Below are 22600 nucleotides of genomic sequence, written 5' to 3'. Positions count from 1 at the left end.
TGACATTGGAGTCGATGACTCTAGGATCTGGGTTTGTGGTCAAATTACGGCTTCCGCTTATTGCAAAGGTCGTAAGTTGAGGGTTCTGGGACTAGAAGGGGTGTTTTACTTACTGTGGAAGTGTATTGTTGTAATTCATGTTAGGATTTATCTTGTTTTAAGCAAGTTTTACTGCAAAACATGACAAAAAACTGATAAAGAAAATGATGCATTGATGTAAAAACAAAAACACATGTCAGTGCTGGTCTTTTGAACAGGGTTGGGTGCAGATAAAAAACCTGGACATTATTCTAATACTACAGGGTTGCACTTTATTTTACAGTACTTGTGTACTTACATGTACTTACAATGCACTTACAGTGTACTTACCCAAGGAAGTACTGGTACTATAAGGTAACTACATGGGGTAGGGTTAGGTTTAGGGGTAGGTTCAGGGTTAGTACCTAGTTATTACCTAGTTATTGTAATTATTACAATAAGTACGTAGTATGTACATGAGGTGCAGCACTGTAAAATAAAGTGCTACCTACTACAAGAATGGATCACTCCTTATAAAGCATGTTGATGATTCTTGCCATTACTACATCTCTTTGTTGTAAAGCAAAGCTTTTACAGGAGAGGAGTGAGCTCACCATATGAAAAATCCCCTCCTAACATTCCTCTGGCCCTGACTACAGCTCCCACCTCTCTGTGGCTCGCTGTTCAGAAACCAGACAACACGCAAATTAGAGAACGAGACTGATCTTTTCAGCACCTGATTCAGGCTTCTTAAAGGAAGGATTCTTGGTTAATACAAGTTAGGATTCATCAGTATTTATGTCATGCTAACAATTACCACAGAAAACAGAACCAGAGTACCAGAGCTTCTGGAGAAAAAAAAAAAAAAAAAAAATTTTTTTTTTTTTTTAACTTTCTGCTCACGGCTTAAAAATATATATGAAGCAACACAGCTGTTTTCAACAATTGATAATAATAAGAACTGTTTCTTTAGAACCCAATCAGCACATTAGGAACATTAGGAAGAAAAAGACTGGAGTAATGATGCTGAAAATCCCACTTTGCATCACAGATATTAACGTTAACAAATATTTTAACTGTATTTTTGATCAAATAAATGCAGCCTTGGTGACCATAAGACACAAAACGTCAAGGATTTATTCATTCATTTGCTCTCAAGACCCTTCACCGGGAGTTTGATTGACAGGGGATCTAACCAGTCGTAATGGTGAATTTTTTTGTCCGATAAACTTAAAAAATGGTCAGTGGCAAAGCAGATGTGCACGCAGGGCACGCACTTGCACTACACCACTGAAAATGGTGTGTATTGACATCTTTCTGCGATTGAAAAAGATACCTTCTGATGTTCATTCATGTTTATTTTGTGCTATAACTAGTAGAGGAAGAGATGATCGGTTCACATGCCACTTAAACTGAGGCGCTACAGCGATGTGTCACGACACATTAAAGAGCCACAAAAGAGTATTTATTGTTTGAATTTCTTACAAAATGAAAATATTTGAATGCTGAGACATTGTTTCATACCAAAAGTAACCTGCTCTGTCTTGTCTGTCGGCGCATTGTCAGTTTCCTCTTTGCTCAGCGATGTATTTTTCACGTGAGAACATGATGTGTGGCATGAGAGCACCATGACTTGTCGGATGTAGCAACAGTAACTAAGGGGTTGTGTCTTTGCAAAGGGTTAATTGTCCTAAATTGTCTTTAAATTGTTTTGTTGTGTGTTTCCTTTTGCTGCCAGGGCATTCATTTACTAAGAGGTTTTTATGTTTCAGTGGGCGAAATTCACTAAACAGTTAAACAGTATTTCAGAACAAAATCCTGCATCTTATTAATTCCCTCCAGTCAGCCTTTTTACATGGTTAAAAAAGCAAATCATTTTGACTCATACTTCGATTTATTCATATGAACAAAATGTGCTGACATCTATTGTGTACTTGCCCCATTGGCTTCCACTGTCTATAAGTGCATTTTTTCCCTCTTGTTTTTAGTATATTTTTCGTAGTGAGGTATATGTTGCTATCTCTTTTTTGTCATTCAACCATAACTGACACCTAATGTGACATTTTCAGAAAGTGTAACCTGGTTAACTATTTAAAATCAGCATGCTCTGCAAAACAGTGGCTCATGGAAGAGTCATTCTGGCAGAAAAGCATGCACGCTTTAGCTTAATCCAGCCCAACCGCATTCGCCGGAAATGGGAGGCTGTGAGGGGGGTGGAGGCTCTTGTTTAAATATGTGAGTCAAGTGCAAGACATCCCGCCCTTCTGACTGAATTCTGCAATGTGGTAAAAAAAGGCAATGCTCAACACAAGCCACAGCCCTGGAACACCATCAGATTCCCAACGTTTATTGATAGCATCCACTGAAAAAGCAACTGAATTTGTTTGTGCAGGAGCCGGAGCAAAAAAGAGATGGCTTCTTAGTCATTTTGTCCCCTCTCTGCTCCACTCCTCCCAGCGTTATCATATCCTCTCCTCACATTTGACATACAATCCTGCTCGGACCCTCCAGGGGATCTAAATAGACGGGTGAGAATTTAATAACGTGATAAAGATACACAAGTGTCTGTCCAGCAGCATTAGGTCACAGTGAAAGAATCTGATGGCAGCTCATGTGGGCCATCAGGACAGAAGATGAAGCGGACTACTGGCTCTCTAGGAGAAAGACAGCTGGTGCATCAGACAGTTGATGTTTATGTAGAGATGTACCATGAGACATTAGAAGTGTGACAACTGTAAACATTCAATTCCTACCCATAATCCCTAGCCGTGTGTCCATCTCCTCAGACTGCCATGTGCTATGGATAATGCAACTTTATAGTTATATATTATATTAATATTAATTATATACATATAATAACTGTACAATATATTATATAGATTAAAATAATAATATAATCTAGAATATTTAATAATAATACTAATACTACTAATAATATACAATCTATAATTTAATAATAACAATAATAATAATAATAATTATTATTACTTATTATTATATTTAGTGATGTTTGCATTGGTCACATGCTTTTCAAAACCCTTATGCCTGTATTTTAACCTATATATATATATATATATATATATATATATATATATATATATAAATTCAGCATTCCCTCTTCCCCATCATTCTTTCTCCTCTAAAATAGTTACTTATCTGTCCATTATGGAAGGCCATTAATATGGAATATGAAAAAAAAAAAAAAGGTAATTGCGACTTTTTATCTCACAATTCTGACTTTTTTTCTTAGAACTGTGAGATATAAACTCACAATTGCAAGTTATAAAGTAGGAATTGCAATATATAAATTCACAATTTTAAGAAAAAAGTAAATCACAAGTTTTTATCTGGCATTTGTGAGAAAAACAGTCAGAATTGCGAGATGTAAACTAGCGAGATAAAAATTAAAAATAAAAATTGTCCGAATTCTGAGAAAAAAAGTCAAAATTGCGAGTTTATGTCTCACAATTCTGAGAAAAAAAGTCTGAATTGCTAGTTTCTATAATGCAATTCTGAGAAAGAAATCAGAATTGCTAGAAGTAAACTCAGAATTACGAGATAAAAATTGCAATTACTTTGTTATTTTTTATTCATTGTTGGAAACAGGCTTCCATAGTCCTTTGCAATAGAATATAATAGTAAATTTTCCTAAACTACATCTTTTTTAATCTATCCACTGTAGTGGAAAACATGCAAAAAAGGAGTTGAATTTCAGGATGTTGCTCCTTCCACGGTTTATATGGACATGAATGACACCTCAAATTTTGTGACCACCTAGCAACCACTTAGCAACCTGCTGATGACCACTGAGAACAATATAGCAACACCTTGGCACCCACCACCCACAAGTCCCTATAGTTTATATTCTTGCTACTACAAATGTAAATTTTTTTGCCAAAATTCTGCAAATGTTCAGACAGTATTTCTAGATTCCCTTTGAGCTGTAAATAGTGAACAAGTATCTCACTGTGCTCTATCCGGCACCTTGAGTGTTGAATCACAATGGCTCTGTCGACACCTCATCCATCAGATCTCGTGTTTCACCAGCGGAGTGACAGTGTGTCCAACTCTGCGGCAGCTGCTCTTCTGCGCTGCCAGAGAGTCATTAATACACCACACGCACACCCTGCTCAACACAGGTGAGTGAGTGAAAACAAACACCTAAGACACGACACCGTCTTGAGATATGTGTATAATGAACCTTTAGCCCAACACATTCTGGTGGCCTAATGAGATCCCCAACTGTCAGTGTGCGCACTTCCATTGTACAATGGAAATGAGCCATTGTTACAGCAGGAAACACCTTGCTTAACAAATAGGTTTTGAGTAAAGGCAAGTTTTTACTGGCAAACAATAAATGTTACTCAACTGAGTCATCTTACTCAACCGGAGGAGATGTCTCAAAGGCAGAGCCACTACAAGAAATGTCTGAGCGTATGTCAAGTCACCTTTATTTATATAGCGCCTTGTACAATACATACAGACTGTTTCAAAGCGGATTCACTAAACAGGAAAATAACAGAATCTGTGACGCAAACTTCATTAAATAGGAAAGAAATTCAAATTCCACTGTAAAGCAGCTCTAAAAAGACAATAGTGTCATTATTCAGCTCAAGTCAGTTTTGCTAATTCAGTTCAGTTCAATGGCTGTGTAAAGTTGATCAATTATTAAACAAGTTCAATTCAGCTATAAGCAGCGCTACAGAAGACAATAGGGTTATTATTTAGATTAAGCCAGATTCAATTCAGTAAACACTTAGTCAGGGTAGCGCCATATTTAATTTTTGACAGGAATGAAAACTAGGCTCTATAGAAGTGCAGTGCGTTCAATGGATTGTTGGCTACTGTTGTTTAACATCATGGCTACCGATTGTTCAGCTGACAAAATGTCTATCCAAAAAGCTTTAAGTAGACAAAATGTAGTTTTTATTCACGTAAAATTCAATATGGCTTCTAAGAGACAGCAGCTTCTGAGACATACCAAAGCCACTGGAAGGCAAGCCTGCAACCTTTAGCCAAAAAAGCGTAACGGCTAATGCTACCACTGTGACTTTGGCAGTACGCAGGGAAGGAGACCAGAGGCCATTTTATGACTGAGGTGCCTCACGTGATCCAAGTTAGCCATTACGCTTTATCCTACGGTAAATACTACATTAAATAAGATGTTAAAATTGACAATCTCTGGACGTGCGCATGCGCACTGGCTGATCTAGCCTGAAAAATAAACTTTTTTAATGCTATTTGGGCAAAAGAAACAACATACATGAGACAATTGTCAGATTTCATTGGTGATTTTCAAATAAGAAATTTAATCATAAGTTTTGGTGAATTTGATGTTTCCCCATTCAAAGAGATTTCAAAGATGGCTGCCGAGTGAAATGACTTGCCTTAAAGGGGCTTTGACTACGTTTTTAGAATGCCATATCACGTGTGAGATGCAAGCGCAATGGTTAAAGGCATCTAGTGCATGTTCGCGTAGAAAAACAATGGAAAAGTAGGGCATAAAAGCGGTTTTCACACCAATCTCATTTTTTCATTGCATTGCCTTTTCTTCATTCCTCTTTTTTAAAGCAAAAGTGTGCTCTGTGTAAACCGCCCATAATGATGTTGATGTTGCAAAATTCATCAGTTACAAAACAAATTCAATTCAGCTATAAAGCAGCTCTACACAAGACAAAAGTGTCATCGTCCAGCTCAATAGAGTTCAAGTTTTATTCTCATCTGATAGCTTAAGAGCAGTGATAGTTTCAGAAGAAAATCACTAGTATATTTCACAATTAATTACAAAGAAACAAGACTGACAGTATTTTCTTGTAAAACGTACTTTGATGATTTTTTTTTTTTTTACAGATTAAGCAAGCCAAAGGTAGCAGTGGCAAGGAACCCAAACTCCACCAGGGGACAGAAATTGAGAGAAGAAGCTTGGGAGAAACTGGGCTCAGTCGAGGGGTCATTTCTGCTCTGGTATGTCATCATAACCTTCCTGAATTATGAACTGTAAGCTCAACACACTGCCAGGGTGTGACCCAAACCCATATGTACAGTATTCCGACCAGATGTGGCAGAGTTAGATTGGATAGCTCATAAAGCACGAGAATGATGTCATCCCTAAAAGAGGGCTGTCGGCCACCCAGCGTGTGATGAACTACCCGTATCCCCTGCCAGATCGGTCAGCTGACCATGCCATATCCCATTACTCAAAGCTGAGTGAACTTATATGAGTATAAAACAATAAATGTTCATGTTGTCTTTTAGTATCACTAACAAATAGTGATAAAAGTTGGGACTCAGCAAACGGGAGCTTTACAAACAAACAGCATGAGTCATTCATTCAAGCAGACAGGCACTGTGCGGAACAAGCTGAGCTTGTTAATGCATTTTGCGGAGGTGGTTTGCCACAGACGTTTAAACATCGGTTTAAAACAGTGAGGGTCAAAGGTTAAAAAAACCAACAAAGGATCTGAGACCGACTTCAAACATGCAAAAGGAAATGAGCTCTGTGGTGTGGATTCCTCTTTTAAGTCTGTCACGGATCCAGTTTTTATAGATTAGAGACGTAATTTCAGTTGAGTAAAAAATGCTGAAGGTGTGACCAACAAGAATTGCAATTTTCTGTCAAGGAAGTGCAATTTCACGATGATGCAAGCAGATAATGCAAGGTGAGAAGTTGCATGTGATGGGCGTGTTTGTGAAAGAGTGTTTATTGTCAATGTAAAATGGCCACAATGCAGATCACATGCTCAGGATACAGGTGCATGTCACATGAAAGACATCTTTGGATCTGAGAGCAGGAGGCAGACTAGACAAAATTTTCTTTTTATGCCAAAACGTAGACATTACAGTATTTTTGTCCCCATTCCAGTTTTCAAAAATATCTTCAAAATGGGAAACCGGTCCTAACTGCTCTCATGAGGAAATGACTCATTGCATCACACTGGAATCTTCCTCCTTGGGAAAATAACGAGCATACAATTCTCTAAAGAAAATACAATAACTTGGTCATTTATATAAAGAGGTTTTTATTATTTGCTTTAATTTCTTGTCTGAGCATTTAAAAAATACTCCATACAATGAGAGAATGAGAAAACAACTATTGTGTCTTATAGAGTAGGATGCTGAAAATGAAAATGAACTAATAATTCACATTTCTTAATTGGAACACTGTTCAGTAACAGTGTAAGCGTTTTACTGGCCAAAAAAAAAAAAAAAAGCTTGAAATATGACTTTTCATAATGTTTGCTGAAATATACATTCTAACACTGTCCTGAACATCAAAATACAAGTAATAATAATTCCAAAAATTCGCTTCATTAAATGCATCAAAAATATCAAAAATTGCATATTATAATATACTATTATTTTGATTTTCAGTCTACCATTGTTCAGTACTCATTTACTGAATAGACACGGATTACTACTGCTTCTTTTAATAAATAAAATATTACATCAACATACAACACAGACTTTCAAATACGTTGCCAGTGCATTAGGGCTGGACAAGGTTGGTCTAAATCCAAATAAATATTAATAGTTATATATACATAAATAAATAAATTAAAGCATAGCCAGCAACGATTAAATACACAGTGCACAAGACATGAACAAAAATGCTTATTTGTAAGAATACTTATTTCAGGCCAAGCTTCTTCAGTACTAGAAAAAGTGTCGCCTCTAAAACTCAAACTACATTCCCAACCCCGAAGAGTTCCTTCTTATTCTCTATCGAACAGCTCGGTTTCTCTTCCCGACTGAGTCCGTCAGAGTTCCAGTTTGTGGCAGGTTTTGAGCTCTCCTGTGAACAATTTAGCGAGTCATTCGTGAGTCAGGCCCTTCACAGAGACGCCGCGACTGCTGCCAAACAAACGCTGTCACTCTATCCTCCTCTCCAGCACGCGGTGCCTGCTGCTCCGCACAACATTCAACTTTGCCACTTCATTTTGAGGTAGAATTTCCACACGGTTGCCCTGAAATAAAACAAGAACGCAGATGTCAGGCGACGGAGTCAAGTCATGCTGGATGATTTTATGCAGTATGTACGAATGGATGACCTCACTCACCGTTCTCTCCAGTCTCGTTTAGTGGTGTGGGGCGGCTCCCAGTTTAACTTTCTCCTCATTTTCCACATTATATGCACCTTGCTTGTGAAATCTAGATAAAGAGATTGACATTATGATAGACTGCAGACATCTAAATGCTTATAAAAATAACGCAGGAGATTAAATACAAACCTGAGTGCCAGTAAAAGTCCAATGATGGTGAGACATAATGAAGAGAGAACCACGGCCACCACAGCAAGCGCTGTAGTGCGGTTATACGCTCCCTCATTCTGCCTTACTTCCAGGGAGAAAAGGTGGCATCGCTCTCCTGAATAGCCATGGTCACATCTTTTTGGGAGACACACAGCCATTAATTCTCTTAAACGGCTTTAAAATATAACCATTTTAATAGAGGAGTGACAAAAACTACAGGAGAAATGGTTTAAAAGGAAGTGCTTACATGCAAGAGGGCCCCTTTAAGTCCCTGAGATACTGGCAGGTTCCGTGGATACAAAAGTCCTTGTACTTTTTTAGACATGGATTCCTTTTCTTGCCTTTTCCCTTTCCTTTGGCCTTCTTCCTTCCGAGCCCCTTGCTCTTTGAGCCTTCAAGTTTCTCTGCATTTAAAACTGCACTCGGGTCTTTGGGTTTGCTTGAAAAAGCAACTGTTTTGGTGGGAGAGAAGAATGTACAGTTATTCATACTAAAATTTAAACTACAGCATAAATGCAAATCACAAAATCTGTGACAAATTGCTTATGCTCTTCTATTGGAAAAAAGCATCTGCTAAATGTGCATGTTTAAATTAATTACCAAGTGGCACTTCGTAATCCCCTGAAAACTCATCCTCCTCTTCATCATCATAGTAATACTCGTCTTCCTCCTCATATTCCACTTGCTTGTTGTCCACAGTAGATCTCTTCTCACTCAGTGCCTCCAAAAGATCAATCACAGCTGTCTGTGCAGGCCTCTCGCTCTCAAACCGCTCTATAGACGCACCGCTCACCGATGTGACAGCCACTGGATGGGAAAACAGTGAATAGCCATTAAAACTTAGTCAGTTAGGATGATTGATTGTTTATGGTTATGCAGTGGATTGTTGACTACAATGTAAATGTTATACTGGCTGGTGTCTCAGAATTGTATTTTTTGTGTCTTTTTGTGGTTATTAATGCATAGAGCACACTAATATTTTCTCTTTTAACTAGAATAAATACAATCGAGTTTATTTCAAGATCCAGAGACTGACATGCAAATAAGCATGTTTTAAAACTAATAATAGGTTGTGTGCATTACCTAAAACCCCTAGAGGGTGCCGAGGGGCTTCATTTACAAAAAAATCTTGCATGCACAGACACTGAGCTAACGAATGAACGCATGAGACAAAAATAAATATATCCCAGAATATTCTTAAAACAGAATGACTGAATGACATTGTTGACCCATTAATAGGTTCACTGGCAAATCCGAAGTTTTGAATGGTAAAAAAAGCCTCAGTTGAATATGAAACAATCATGTTATGAATTTCCACACAATCTTTTAGTAAAACCAAAGTTTCTTTATCAAAAACTGAGTATTTTACACTTATATAACTAGCAGGGTTGTAATGCGACACCCTTCAGCAACAAGCCACCCCGGTCTGTCAGTGATACTCACCGATGGTAAAGACGAAAAGACGCAAAATAGTTAAAAACTTCATATTTTCCCTCCTGGTAATGACGACGACAGATTCAGCTGTTAAAAATAAAATCCTTCCCGCTGTGTTAATTCCCTTGACGCCGCCGTAGACTGTTACTTCGTGTCTTCAAGCGTTACTTTGTTACCCTGAGCGTCTCTCGTGCGTCAAGGTTAAAAAATCAGCCGCGTTTCAGTGACAGCCGTTTAAATATGACTGTGGTCACGCCCACCATAGAGCTGTACCAGATTGTGCATCAAGACAAAATCCTTTGATGATGTTTTATAAGCTGTTTTATTGGTCTACACCTCTTTCTTCTTTTTTTTTCAGAAGTTTTAACCCTCCTACAGTGCTAAAATCTACACCCACCTGTGATCATCTGGCCTACTTTGTAAACAATTAAAAATGCATGATTTTTTAATAGAGCACAAAGGGTGCTTTTTTTTTTAAATGTTGATGGAGTAGCATAATTGTTTTTTGTTTGTTTGTTTTAGTTTTTTCCTGGCTAACTTCACTTTTGGTATTTCCTAATATCGCACATATTTTATAACAAATTGTATATTTTGGTATTAGTAAAGTAGGTATTATAGATGCAATTTTACAATTTCAACATATTTCACAAATAAATTGCCATTGTGACTGGAGCAGTAAATAAGGCTCACTTTGAACATCCACGGCAACACATCTGCTTATCTACATTCTTTACTGAAATGACCCAAAGATAATAAAAGGTTAAAAACAATACCTGCCATGGTTTTGATCACGAGTTTAAAGTAATAAAAAGAACTTAATATTATGTCATTATAATTTCATTTGCAGGACAGCCATGCAAGTGGATCAGCATAAGCACATTAAGGGAAAAGATTTATGTTAACCATATTGAATTTTCTTTTAGAGTTCTTTCAAAACATCTGTTTAACAGACATTAACTAATGCTCTGATAATGAAATCAATGTTAGTTTTAATGAAAGTTATGCTTCAAAACACCTGTAGTGAAGCAGCTAAATCAGATTCAGATTTTGAGAACGTGAGAACATGTATGAAAAATAAAAACATTAAAATGCTTTATGGGTTGAGATCTAACAAATCAATTAACCTTAATTATTTTTAATCCTTGACATTATTACCCACGATTGCATTCTTTCATATAACACCTTGTGCCTTTTGGTAATGTATCACAACCATCTAAGATTTTTTTTAACACTCAAGTTGTCTTAAAATCCTAAAAATTACTTTGCATCAGATAAGTCTTTCCCTGGTTTTGGATATACAAAACACAGCGCAGAAAGCATTAAAACAGCATGGTCAGTGTATCGCCATTTAAATTAGCAAAAAGGCGTTCGCTACTGCCATCTAGTGGAGACAGTAAACTCGTAGACAGTCCAACCAATATGCACACATAATTTGTTAAACGTTAAAAGGTTTAAAATATGTCTGTCCGTGTGTGGGTAAGTTTTTTTCAATCTATTTTTAATATGTTTTATTGATTTTGGTTTATTTTGTATTACATTTCTATTTATTTTCTATTTGATTTCTGTTCAATATCTTCGTTCTTTCTGTTCTATTCGTCTAATTTTAATGTATTTAGTAATATTTCTAAAAAAAAAAAAAATTTTTAAATCGATGTCACTATATAGATCAAAAAATCTCCTCAATCGCCGATCGATTTGTCTCCCCTGAGCGATAAAAAACCGATTGCTCTGGTCTCGAGTCACATGTTTTGACATGTAAACATGGCGGACGATGATCCAAACACCAAAGTTGAATGCGAAGACGTTCCTGCAAAAGAAGAAGAACCAGAGGCTACGGAACCTGGGCAAAATGATGTCGCCAACGATACCGACGAGGCCCAAAAGGACAAACGGGCAGACAGCTCCTGGTCGGCGCCGATTCTGTCGTTTGCTCGTAAAGCGACGGAGACGCTGAGCAGCGGAGTGAATCACTACAGCGCGGGGTTAAAAGGATCTGACACATCACAACACACCTCTGACACCTCAGATCCCCTAAAGACAGCAGGTATGAGACCTGTTCAGCTCTCTAATATTTAAATATAGGGATAAGTTAACTGACTGCGCTTACTTAGTAAGATAAGTAGTCAATAACAGACTTAAAAAAAGTACAACGATAATGCCATAATTTTGGAAATGGCACCATGGTATTGCCATATAATATTGTATATAAATATACATGCACAGGACATTTTTCACAACGTAAATTGGTGCGTCATGGATGTGAATTTTTTTAAATGCAACATGAAAATCTGACGTTCAGATTGGTACGAATGTATAATGGAAGGTGTGTATTTTTTACCATGAAGTTTTAAAATCAACTTTTTTATTTATTTTTTTTATTTTTTTTGCTGTTTACTTAAATAGCCATGTGGGCAAAGACTATCTGAAACTACAAATATCGCATGCAGTGTCATATTTTAGATGCCAGCTACTGCATCTATGTGTAAATACCCAGATTTGTGTTAAGAACAATTTAAAAGTATGTGAAAATTATTTTTCACGTTTTTCTGCCTGATATGTGACCCTGGACCACAAAACCTTAAGTGTCAAGTGTCAATTTTTCGAAATTGAGATTTATGCATCATCTGAAAGCTGAATAACTAAGCTTTCCACTGATGTATAGGACAATATTTGGCCAAGATAAAACTATTTGAAAATCTGGAATCTGAGGGTGAAAAATCAAAATATTGAGAAAATTGCCTTTAAAGTTGTCCAAATGAATTCTTAGCAACACGTATTACTAATCAAAAACGACGTTTTGATATATTTACAGTAGTAAATTTACAAAATATCTTGACGGAATATGATCTTTACTTAATATACTAATGATTTTTGGCATTAAAGAAAAATCAATAATTTTGACCCATACAGTGTATTTTTGGCTATTGCTACAAATATACCCCAGCGACTTAAGACTGGTTTTGTGGTCCAGGGTCACCACATATATTGTACTGTGTATTATTTAAATCTATTTTTATTTATTCCATTTTGAATTATTTATTTAAAATAAATTAATTTAATTATTAGTTACTTTAAATTTTAATCTACCTGATAATTATTTAATTTTAAACTGTAATACCTTGGTTTATTTTAATTATTGTTACTTTTTTAAATCAAATATCCTTTTTTTAATCAAATTATTGTTACTTTTCTAACAAAATTAGCATTTATTTTAGTGTAATCATATTTTTTTTGTATTATTTTATTTTATTTATTCATTGTTTTTACACTGGTTTTTCTCAAGTTTTCCGTGGTGCCCCAGCTCTCCCTTCTGTCTCACTGGTTTGAAAACCCCTGTCATGCTTGACATTAGAAAATAATAATTGCTTCGTGTATTTTCTTGATGCGAAGTATGAAACTGTACAAGTTAAAATTATATAGTGCTTAAGATATAAATACTCAAAAAACATAACATGCCAAACTAGAGAACACTGCTGACACCGTTTTAAATGTAATGTCAGCTGCCCAAATACTATGGTATATGAACATAGTAAAAATGATGTACTTTAGTAAATGACAAAGAACCATGTTATCATCTGATTGCAGCACTGCTCCATCAAACAGTACAGTTTTGTAATAGAGATTAGTGTACCATTCAAAAGAATGTAGAAGTCCAGTTGATTGCATCACACAGGTTAGTGTATTCATGAGCTCAATCCTTGCAACTCGTATCTGGCCATTATCCATTTTGATTAGGCGTCTATGAGTATAACAAGTGATTTATAAGTTTGAATGCAGCTAGTGTTATATGGTGAAGAACATAACCTAAATCTGTGGCCTATTTTGTGGTATAATTCCAATATGTGACATAATTGTATTATAGACCATTACGGTATACAGGAAATGACTAATGCACCTGCTTCCTGACTCTGAATATTTTTTTTTCCTGCAGGAACTTCCACTTCCCCTCAAGTTCGGTTTAAGACTCTTTATTTGTTATTCTAAGTTACCGTACTATTTAAGTCATTGTTTTTCATTTGCACTTAATTACACGACTCACCGGTTAAACTAAGCAACCGTGAGCTGATTAATCCTGCAGATGCCACAGGAAGTGTTTGTGCTAATGCATCTGTGTTGTCCAGCTGTGAAGGATCCCGTGGTGGTGGAGAGGTCAAATCTCCTCAGCATGATGAAGCTCAGCATTAAGGTTCTGATCCAGTCCTCCCTCAGTCTCGGCCGCACGCTGGACTCTGAATATCCACCTCTACAGCAGTTCTTTGTGGTTCTGGAGCACTGCCTTAAACATGGGTTAAAAGGTGAGATGGGACATAAATCTTAAGTGAATGTAGAATTACGAAATGTCACTGTATTCATATAGGTAACTCTCACAAAAAACATATTCCGGTGACCGGTCACATTTCACCCTCAAAATCAAATGAGAAGAATAAAAAAATAAATAAAAAATGTATTTCAAAAATAAATATTTTAGATGCATTAATTAATTAATTAATTAATTTAAAATCTATCTATCTATTTACTTATTTATGAAAATGAAACATATTTACAGTTTGACTTTTAGTTTGGATGGTGCACATTTTCCACTTGAAATGTTATTGCTGGACATTTTTTATTTTCAGTTTGAATTATTGTTATTGATTAAAAATTATTGTTATTGTTGTTATTATTGATTCTCATTATTGTAATACAGTCATTTTTATTATATAAAATTATTTATTGTGCAGTAAAAATAAAATGCTGCAATGTAATTAGTTTTGAAAATTACATACTGTAAATTTCAGTATAACAAATACCTCCATGATTTATAAATACTTCAGAGCAGTGTTCTTTTTGTATCATTGCTATACTGTTTTAGTTTTTATTAATATTTTTTAATTAAATTTCGTTTTTATATTTTCTGTTTTCAGAAATTTAAAATGTGGCCTTGGTTACTAGCTGAAAGGAATATGTTTAATATATTTTATTTTATTTCAGTTCATGTTTATATTATTCAAACAATGAAAATGATTTTGTTTTTAATTTAGTCAACAATAATAAAACTGCTTCAAAGTTTTAATAATTAAAGTAAGTATCTCTCTCTCTCTCTCTCTCTCTCTCTCTCTCTCTCTCTCTCTCTCTATATATATATATATATATATATACAGTGCCCTCCAAAAGTATTGGAACAGTAAAGACAAAATTGCTCTGTTGGCTGTGGAGTCAAGACATTTACAAATATGATTAAAAGATGAATATGAGACAAAACTTCAGAATGTCACATTTAATTATTGGGTGATTCAACACATAGATGTTTTGCCAGCTAAGAAGTTCAGCACTTTTAGAGTTTCATCCCTCTATCTGATGTGAGCATAAGTATTTGAACAATTGCCTCACAGGTCTTTCTAAGTGATCAGCTGTGTCCTGTTGCATTAATTCTTCAGATATTAAAAGCAGGGAATGTGTCATATCAGTTATAGCCATTTCTTCTGCATTCTGAATCTTGCATTCGATGATGACACACACAAACCAGGATGAAGATGAGGGAGCTGACTTTGAGAGAAAAGCAAGAGTTTGGAAACCACCAGCAACCAACAACGACCTGATCAGCTGAGAAAACAACAGTAGTTGATGACAGACAAATCATAAAAGCTGTGAAAATGAACATATCTGTAAAATAACCAACAACTTCCAGAAAGCTGGGGTGATGCTCTGACAATCTACTGTCCTCAGGAGACTTTGGCACAGAATTACAGATGCTACACAGCAAGATGCAAACCTCTGACCAGCTCCAAAAATAGAAAGGCAAGATTAGAGTTTGCAAAAAAGCACAAAGGTGAGCCAGAAGAGTTTTGGAACTGTGTTTATGGACTGATGAGACAAAGATGAACCTTTATCGAAGTGATGGGAAAGCAAAAATGTGGAGGAGGAAAAAAAGGCAACTGCAATGATCCCAAGCATACAGCCTCATCTGTGAAGCATGGTGGAGGTGGTGTCATGGCATGGGCATGTATGGCTGCCTCTGGAACCGGCCCTCTCAACTTTACTGATGACTTAATGTATGATGACAGTAGCAGAATGAATTTGGAAGGGTACAAAACCATCTTGCTTACCAATATTTAAGAAAATGCCACCAGATTAATTGGGAAGTGCTTCATATTGCATCAGGACAATGACCCAAAACACCCTGCCAGTTCAGTCAAGGAGTTTATAAGGGCAAAAAAATGGAAAGTCTTAGATTGCCCAAGTCAGTCTCCAGATTTAAATCCGATTGAACATGAATTTCACCAGCTGAAGAGGAGAGTAAAGGCAGAAACTCCCCAAAACAAGCAACAATTGGAATTGGCTGCATTAAAGGCTGGGAAAAGTATTTCAAAGGATGAGACCAAGAGTCTGGTGATGTCTATGAGACGCAGACTCACTGCTGTGATTGTGCGTAAGGGATCTGCAACTAAATAATAGCTTTTAATCTTTTATATCTGCCTTATGTTCAACTGTCCCAATACTTATGCTCACATCAGTGAGTGGGATGAACTCTAAAAGTGCTGTTCTTTTTATTTGGTAAAACATGTATGTGTTGAAACGGCTAATAATAAAATGTGACCTTCTGTAATTTTGTCTCATATTCATCTTTTCATCATATTTGCAAATGTCTTGACTCCACAGCCAACAGAACAATTTTGTCTTCACTGTATATATGTAATTTTTTTCAGGAGGGAAATGTGTTTAATTGTTATAAAAACTTAAAGGCTACATTTCTTGAAGGAAAATGTGATTTTTTTTTTTTTTTTCTTATTTATTTGTTTTGATTTTGGAGTTTAAAACCTAGATATTCTTGACAGGTTTTGTGAAATTAACCCATTTTACGGCCTAAATCCTGCATGTTTCTGTCTCACCTCCTGTGCAGTAAAGAAGACCTTCATTGGTCAGAATAAGTCTATCTGGGCTCCTCTGGAGTTGATAGAGAAACTGTGCCCTGAGTCAGCTGACATTGCCACCAGTGTGCGGGATATGCCTGGAATCAAGTAGGTTCCTATCACAGACGTTTGTCTTGAATATAATCATGTCTGAAACAGTGTAATATGAGAGTGTGATTTGATCTGTACATTCATGAGGTTCTGTGTTGATTCAGGACAGGCCTCGGGCGAGCTCGAGCGTGGCTGCATCTGGCTCTAATGCAGAAAAAAATCGCAGACTATATGAAAGTGCTAATAAATAGAAGAGACCTTCTTGGGTAAGAGCTATTAAATTCCAATGATCTTTAATATTTAGACTCTTCTACAGAATTTGTTTAATATCATACAAAATACAGTACTGTAGTGCTAGTCAATTCTGGGCTTCCCAATGTAAATTTGTGTCTTTTTTCTGTCTCAGGGAGTTTTATGACCCTGGGGCTCTTATAATGGAGGAGGAGGGGTCTGTGATTGTAGGGATGCTGGTGGGTCTGAATGTGATGGATGCCAATCTATGTGTGAAAGGAGAGGATCTGGATTCCCAGGTAAAACATATAGCCATCCAAACCATGTTATCAGATGACACTGATGCTAAACACTGTGTTTTTGTTTCTGCAGGTGGGCGTCATTGACTTCTCAATGTATCTAAAGGATCCGCAAGCTACTGAGAACACACAGGAGTGAGTGTGTGATCACTTAGCATTAAATCACTAATTACATGGCTAGAAACAAGACTATTATTTTGTTATGAACTAGTTTAGTCATTTTGACTCTTTCTGATTCTTTAACTGCTAACAGTGATTCAAAAATGACAGCCATTCTTGACCAGAAGCACTACATAGAAGAACTGAACCGGCATCTGAGCTGCACAGTAACAGATCTTCAGGCCAAGATGGACTCACTGGAGAAGACCAACAGCAAACTCATTGAGGAGGTGGAAAAATTAGATTGATTGATGACCTTATATTGTACAGTATATTGTAATTTCTTGGTTCTAAATTGTGCACAGTATTAAATACAGGATTAACATGGAAAAATATATTTATTTTACGTCTTTTGTACAGCTTACAGCAGCCACAGACAGAATCAACGCTCTGCGTGAAGAGCAGGAACAACTTAAACAAGAAAATACGAATATTGTCCAATCTAGTCAGAGGAAAGAAGAGGTGAGAGTTGCAATAGAAATGTTGTATTATGAGAACAATCAGTATGAAATCATTTTTTTAAAATCTGCATCTGTTCACTGGAAAAGTCGCTAGAATAAGTTTGGGACATCTAATGCCAGGACCCTAAAAATGTCCAAATGTAGGCCTGTCTGTTGGTTTATTACTAATAAATTGTCATTCCAAAAGAAAGTTACCTGCCATCTAGACAGTTTTATTTTCTAAGCAAAATTGTACTCACTTTGGATTGTTGTTTAGGTGTCTCTACAAGACAGCCAGGTTGAGCTAGAAACATATCGACAGACACGGCAGGGTTTGGATGAAATGTACAATGTAGTTTGGAAGCAATACAAGGAGGAGAAACGAATCCGGCAGGTAAGAATATAAAATAATTCAGCTCTAAATGTAAAATCATTTTCAAATTTGAGTCTGTATTGAATTGCATAGTATTAAAGGGATAGTTCACCCCCAAAAAAAGAAAATATACTCACCCTCATGTTGTTTCTTTTTTTCTGAGATATTTTGAAGAATGTGATTAACCAAACAGTTGCTGGTCCCCAATTGCTTCTATATTATGGAAAAAATAGTATGATGGTCACTGGTGCCCAGAAACTCTTTGGTTACCTACATTCTTCAAAATATCTTCTTTTATGTTCAACAGAAGACAGAAACTGATATAGGTTTGGAAAAACTTGATGCGTTAATGTAACTATAATATTTTATGGAGCCAGTCAAAGTATCTGAATAAACTGTTTTGCAAATCAGGAGCTGCAAAAGGAGCTGGAGCTGCAGATCAGTCTGAAGCAGGAAATGGAAGTTGCCATGAAACTCCTGGAAAAGGACACGCATGAGAAACAAGACACGCTGGTCGCACTTCGACAACAACTAGATCAAGTCAAGAATCTCAACTTACAGATGTTCAACAAAGCACAGGTGTTACATCTTGTTGTCTGAACAAAATGTTACTGGAATAGGATTACCTGTAACCAGTTGAAACTTAAATCTTGCTGTTTAACCTATAAGGAGTCTGACCGAGTGGCACAGAAAAAAGTGGAGGACATGCAAGAGTTGGAAAAGAAGATGATTCAGATGGAAGCAGCCATGAAGGAACTAGAGCAGAGGTGCCAGGACATTTTTTAAGGAATAATTCACTCAAAATTATTTATCATTTACCCACCTATATGTTGTTCCAAACCTAATGACATTGTTTTCCTTATGATCTTTGGAAGAATGTTGGTGAAACAAGTCATGCAGGTTTGAAACAACATGAAGATCACAGATGTGTATGAAATGATATGTATGTATGCAGTTTTTCTAGATCTGATAAATATGAGTATTTGCTCCTTAGGCTTCAAAATTCCGAAAATGTGCGCAAGAACGCGGATGAAAGCCAGAATGAGCTGAGATCGGAGATGAAAGGGAAAGTGAACGCTCTGCAGAAGCGTCTCACTGACCTCGACACACTCAGGTAGTGTAAATCAGGCTTCTAGAAATGCACTAATTTTGCTGTCATAGATACCTTGAAGGGGTAGTTCATCCAAAAATGAAAATTTTGTAATAATTTCTCACACGCACTTAAGTTGTTCCAAACCTTTATGCATTTCTTTCAGCTGATGAACTCACAAAAAAAAAATATTTTGATGAATGTTGGTAACCAAACTATGGAAGCCCGTTTCCGCCACTGAATAAAAATTAAAAAGGTAATTGCGACTTTATCTCACAATTCTGATGTTTTTTCTCAGAACTGCGTGATATAAACTTGCAATTGCGAGTTAAAAAGTCAGAACTGCGTGATATAAACTCACAATTCTGACTTTTTTTCTCGCAATTCTGAAACTTTTTTTTTTTTTTTTCAGAATTGTGTGATATAAACTCGCAATTCTGAGAACATACCAGTCTTTTTCCTCCCTCAAAACTGGACTTTAACTCGCAATTGTGAGTTTATATCACGCAGTTCTGAGAAAAAAAGTCAGAATTGTGAGAGAAAAAGTCGCATTAACCTTTTTATTTTTTATTCAGTGGTGGAAACGGGCTTCCATACCAAACAGTCGACTTCCATAGTATGGGGAAAAAAATACTATAGAAGTCAATGGCTACCGTCAACTGTTTGGTTACCAATATTCTCTTGTGTGTTCAGCAAAAGAAAGAAACTCATACGCGTTTGGAACAAGTGTAGGGTGCATAAATGATGACAGAGTTTTCATTTTTGGGTGAACTATCTCTTTAAATTTAAACCAGCTGTAAAGTATTCGTTTTGAATTTACATTTATTGTTATAATTACTTAGAAATCTCATCCTGCATTAGAGAACATTTTAAAACTAAATTGTATTTATTTTTTTATTTTATGTATTGCCCCAGTTGTTTTTCTTCTCTAAAGATTTTTTGTTAAAAAATGATTAAATAAAAAAAAGATGTGGTGAAAAAACTTTTTTTTTTAATTTTTTTTAAAGGGGTCGTAATTTCACCCCTCAAGATTTAGATTTTTTTTAGACTCGGGTGTTGTTTCTGTTCTCTTTTCAGGGCAGGCCTGGAGTCAGATCTCAGCGTAGAGAAGGAGCAGCGGCAGAACCTACAGAGGGAGCTGCAGAGAGAACAAGACAACAGCGCAGAGCTGCGCACACAACTGCAGCAGCTGCAGGGCCTGCAGACGGTCAGATGCACTGCTGCTTCCACCATAAAACTAACCACTACAAGTCAATAAAGACTTTAAATTCTACAAAATCAAAGCAAGAGTGAAGTTTTTGTATTATGGTGTTAATAAATTACGACTGCTTCAATCTAGGAACACTCTACCTTTGTTTCCACAGGAGCTGCTTGATCTTCGACAGGAGAAGAAACAGCTCCAGCAGCTGTGTGAGGAGCAGGAACAGGCTCTACAGGAGATGGGCCTTCATCTCAGCCAGTAAGACTGCTCCACTCACATTTTCTGATATTTCTGGATAATGACAGTTCACAGTTGTCCTCTGAAGAGCTGCTTTATAGCTGAATCGAATTTGTATCATAATTGACAAACTCCGCAACACTGACAGTCTTTTTGAACTGAATTGAATCAACGCTGAACTGACTTAAGCTGAATGATGCTTTTGTCATTTTAGAGCTGCTTTACAGCTGAAAGTGTTCATTTCAGAACTTTGCAGCATGCTAAATGTCTTGAACTAAAATCCTGCTTTCAGATCCAAACTCAAGATGGAGGACTTCAAAGAGGTCAACAAAGCCTTGAAGGTAAAAGAGCTTCATGAGGTTACCTTTATTGTGTCCATTTGCACAGCAAAGCTAAAAGATCTCTTCTTAGTATTGCTTTCCAAGTATTCCTATTTTTTTTATTTTGCTGTGTAACTTCTTGTACTTACTGATGTGACTTACTTTTGTAAAATTGTCTTTACTTTCACTTTTGATCATTTTAATGCATCCTTACTTAATAAAGGTATTACATTTTTTTCCCCCCAATAATTTAAGTAACAAGTCATTTTCTTATCCGTTTTCCAGGGTCATGCCTGGTTAAAAGACGATGAAGCTACACAGTGCAAGCAGTGCCAAAAAGAATTCTCAATCTCTCGGAGAAAGGTGAGTGATGCTCCACTCTGTCAGTCACTACATCTGTCTTTGGCATGTAACTCAACTCTTGTTTTTTTTTCTGTTTGAAGCACCATTGCAGGAACTGTGGAGACATCTACTGCAACAGCTGCTCCAGTAATGAGCTGGCTCTGCCCTCGTACCCCAGACCTGTCCGCGTGTGTGACGTCTGCCATTCCCTTCTGCTCCAGAGGAGCTCCATCGGCTCCTCCTGACAGCATTCAACATCTCTGCTGATTGTGTGTGAGAAACTACAGGCCAACTGCATTAATCAAACTCTCAATCTCTGTTTTTAACACTTATGCATTAATTACCTGTGGCACCACTGGCTTTCGTTTGACTAAAACCATTGATTGTTGCAAAACCATATGCAAAGTTTTTTGACAGGAAAATGCAAGGATAATTAGAAACTAACATTAATTTGATTGTATTTATAATGATAGTCTCCATTTTAGGGAGAGCACTAACATATATAAACCTTTCATGTGTTCACCAAGAGTGGATGCAGAGGATTCATATTTCGATACTCTTCATGCTTTTTAGTCTCCTCTTATCAAAATGGGACAGAATTAATTTTGTAATGATTTTGTAAATTCTAGTGTGTTCTATTTTATTTTTTAAGGAGACATGGAATTACTGAATTGCAATCTTTCACTAATTATCACTATTTTTTAGTGCTTGTGCTATAAAGATTTAATCTGTGCATGTCATACAAAAATATACCACTATCAGAAGTCAAAAGTTGGGATCCGTTCCTGTATGAAGTTAGTTGATGTGTGACTTGTTCGACAAAATGTGTAAGTCATTCATAAAACCATTCTTACATAAATAGAATTGAATAACAATGGTTTTATGAACACATTTGTTCTACTAATATCACGAATGAGGCCGAAAGTCTGTAAATGATTTTTCATTGTCCAAAGGTAAGATCACATTTATAGTATGCAAGACTGAAGAGCAGATGGATTGTATTTTCCTGCTCATGCCAGTCAAAGAAAAACTTTTTATAAAACTTTTTAAGGCTCTCTGAATACAAAATGTCTATTTTAGATCGTATGACAGTTTCCTGTGTTGTACCCTCTTTTGTCTCCTGTGCTGTTCATAAAGCTGTAATGAAGTTTCTGAAGATTTTATAGAATTGTGTACGGTTTAATAAACACTGCCTCAAAGTAATAATCCATCTGTGAAGCCATGAGGAATCAGACATTTGTCCACTACACTGAAATCACAGGTGAT

The 22600-nt window shown here is 36.4% G+C and overlaps 2 protein-coding genes across 2 annotated transcripts; one reads left to right on the top strand and one right to left on the bottom strand.

Moving 5' to 3' along the window:
- Nucleotides 1–6994: 6994 nt before the first annotated feature.
- Nucleotides 6995–9919, bottom strand: hbegfa (heparin-binding EGF-like growth factor a). Its single transcript, XM_058797523.1, has 6 exons — nucleotides 9711–9919; nucleotides 8868–9074; nucleotides 8515–8719; nucleotides 8247–8402; nucleotides 8076–8166; nucleotides 6995–7982 (listed from the first exon to the last, which is right to left on the bottom strand). Exons 1-5 carry the CDS (start codon nucleotides 9751–9753, stop codon nucleotides 8094–8096), a joined length of 684 nt encoding a protein of 227 aa, XP_058653506.1. The 5' UTR covers nucleotides 9754–9919; the 3' UTR covers nucleotides 6995–7982; nucleotides 8076–8093.
- Nucleotides 9920–11413: 1494 nt separating this feature from the next.
- Nucleotides 11414–22544, top strand: rufy1 (RUN and FYVE domain containing 1). The gene is made up of 17 exons (XM_058797516.1): nucleotides 11414–11745; nucleotides 13823–13996; nucleotides 16582–16699; nucleotides 16807–16908; nucleotides 17049–17172; nucleotides 17246–17307; nucleotides 17426–17561; nucleotides 17692–17793; nucleotides 18049–18165; nucleotides 18556–18723; nucleotides 18814–18911; nucleotides 19139–19258; nucleotides 20312–20441; nucleotides 20599–20693; nucleotides 20965–21013; nucleotides 21278–21355; nucleotides 21436–22544. The coding sequence occupies exons 1-17, from the start codon at nucleotides 11463–11465 to the stop codon at nucleotides 21577–21579; spliced, it is 2100 nt and encodes a 699-aa protein (XP_058653499.1). The 5' UTR covers nucleotides 11414–11462; the 3' UTR covers nucleotides 21580–22544.
- Nucleotides 22545–22600: the final 56 nt, after the last annotated feature.

This window comes from Onychostoma macrolepis, chromosome 14 (genome assembly GCF_012432095.1).
Source record: "Onychostoma macrolepis isolate SWU-2019 chromosome 14, ASM1243209v1, whole genome shotgun sequence".
NCBI classification, from domain to species: Eukaryota; Metazoa; Chordata; class Actinopteri; order Cypriniformes; family Cyprinidae; genus Onychostoma; species Onychostoma macrolepis.
Note: the sequence above shows the minus strand (reverse complement) of the source record. Positions and strands in the feature narration are given on the sequence as shown.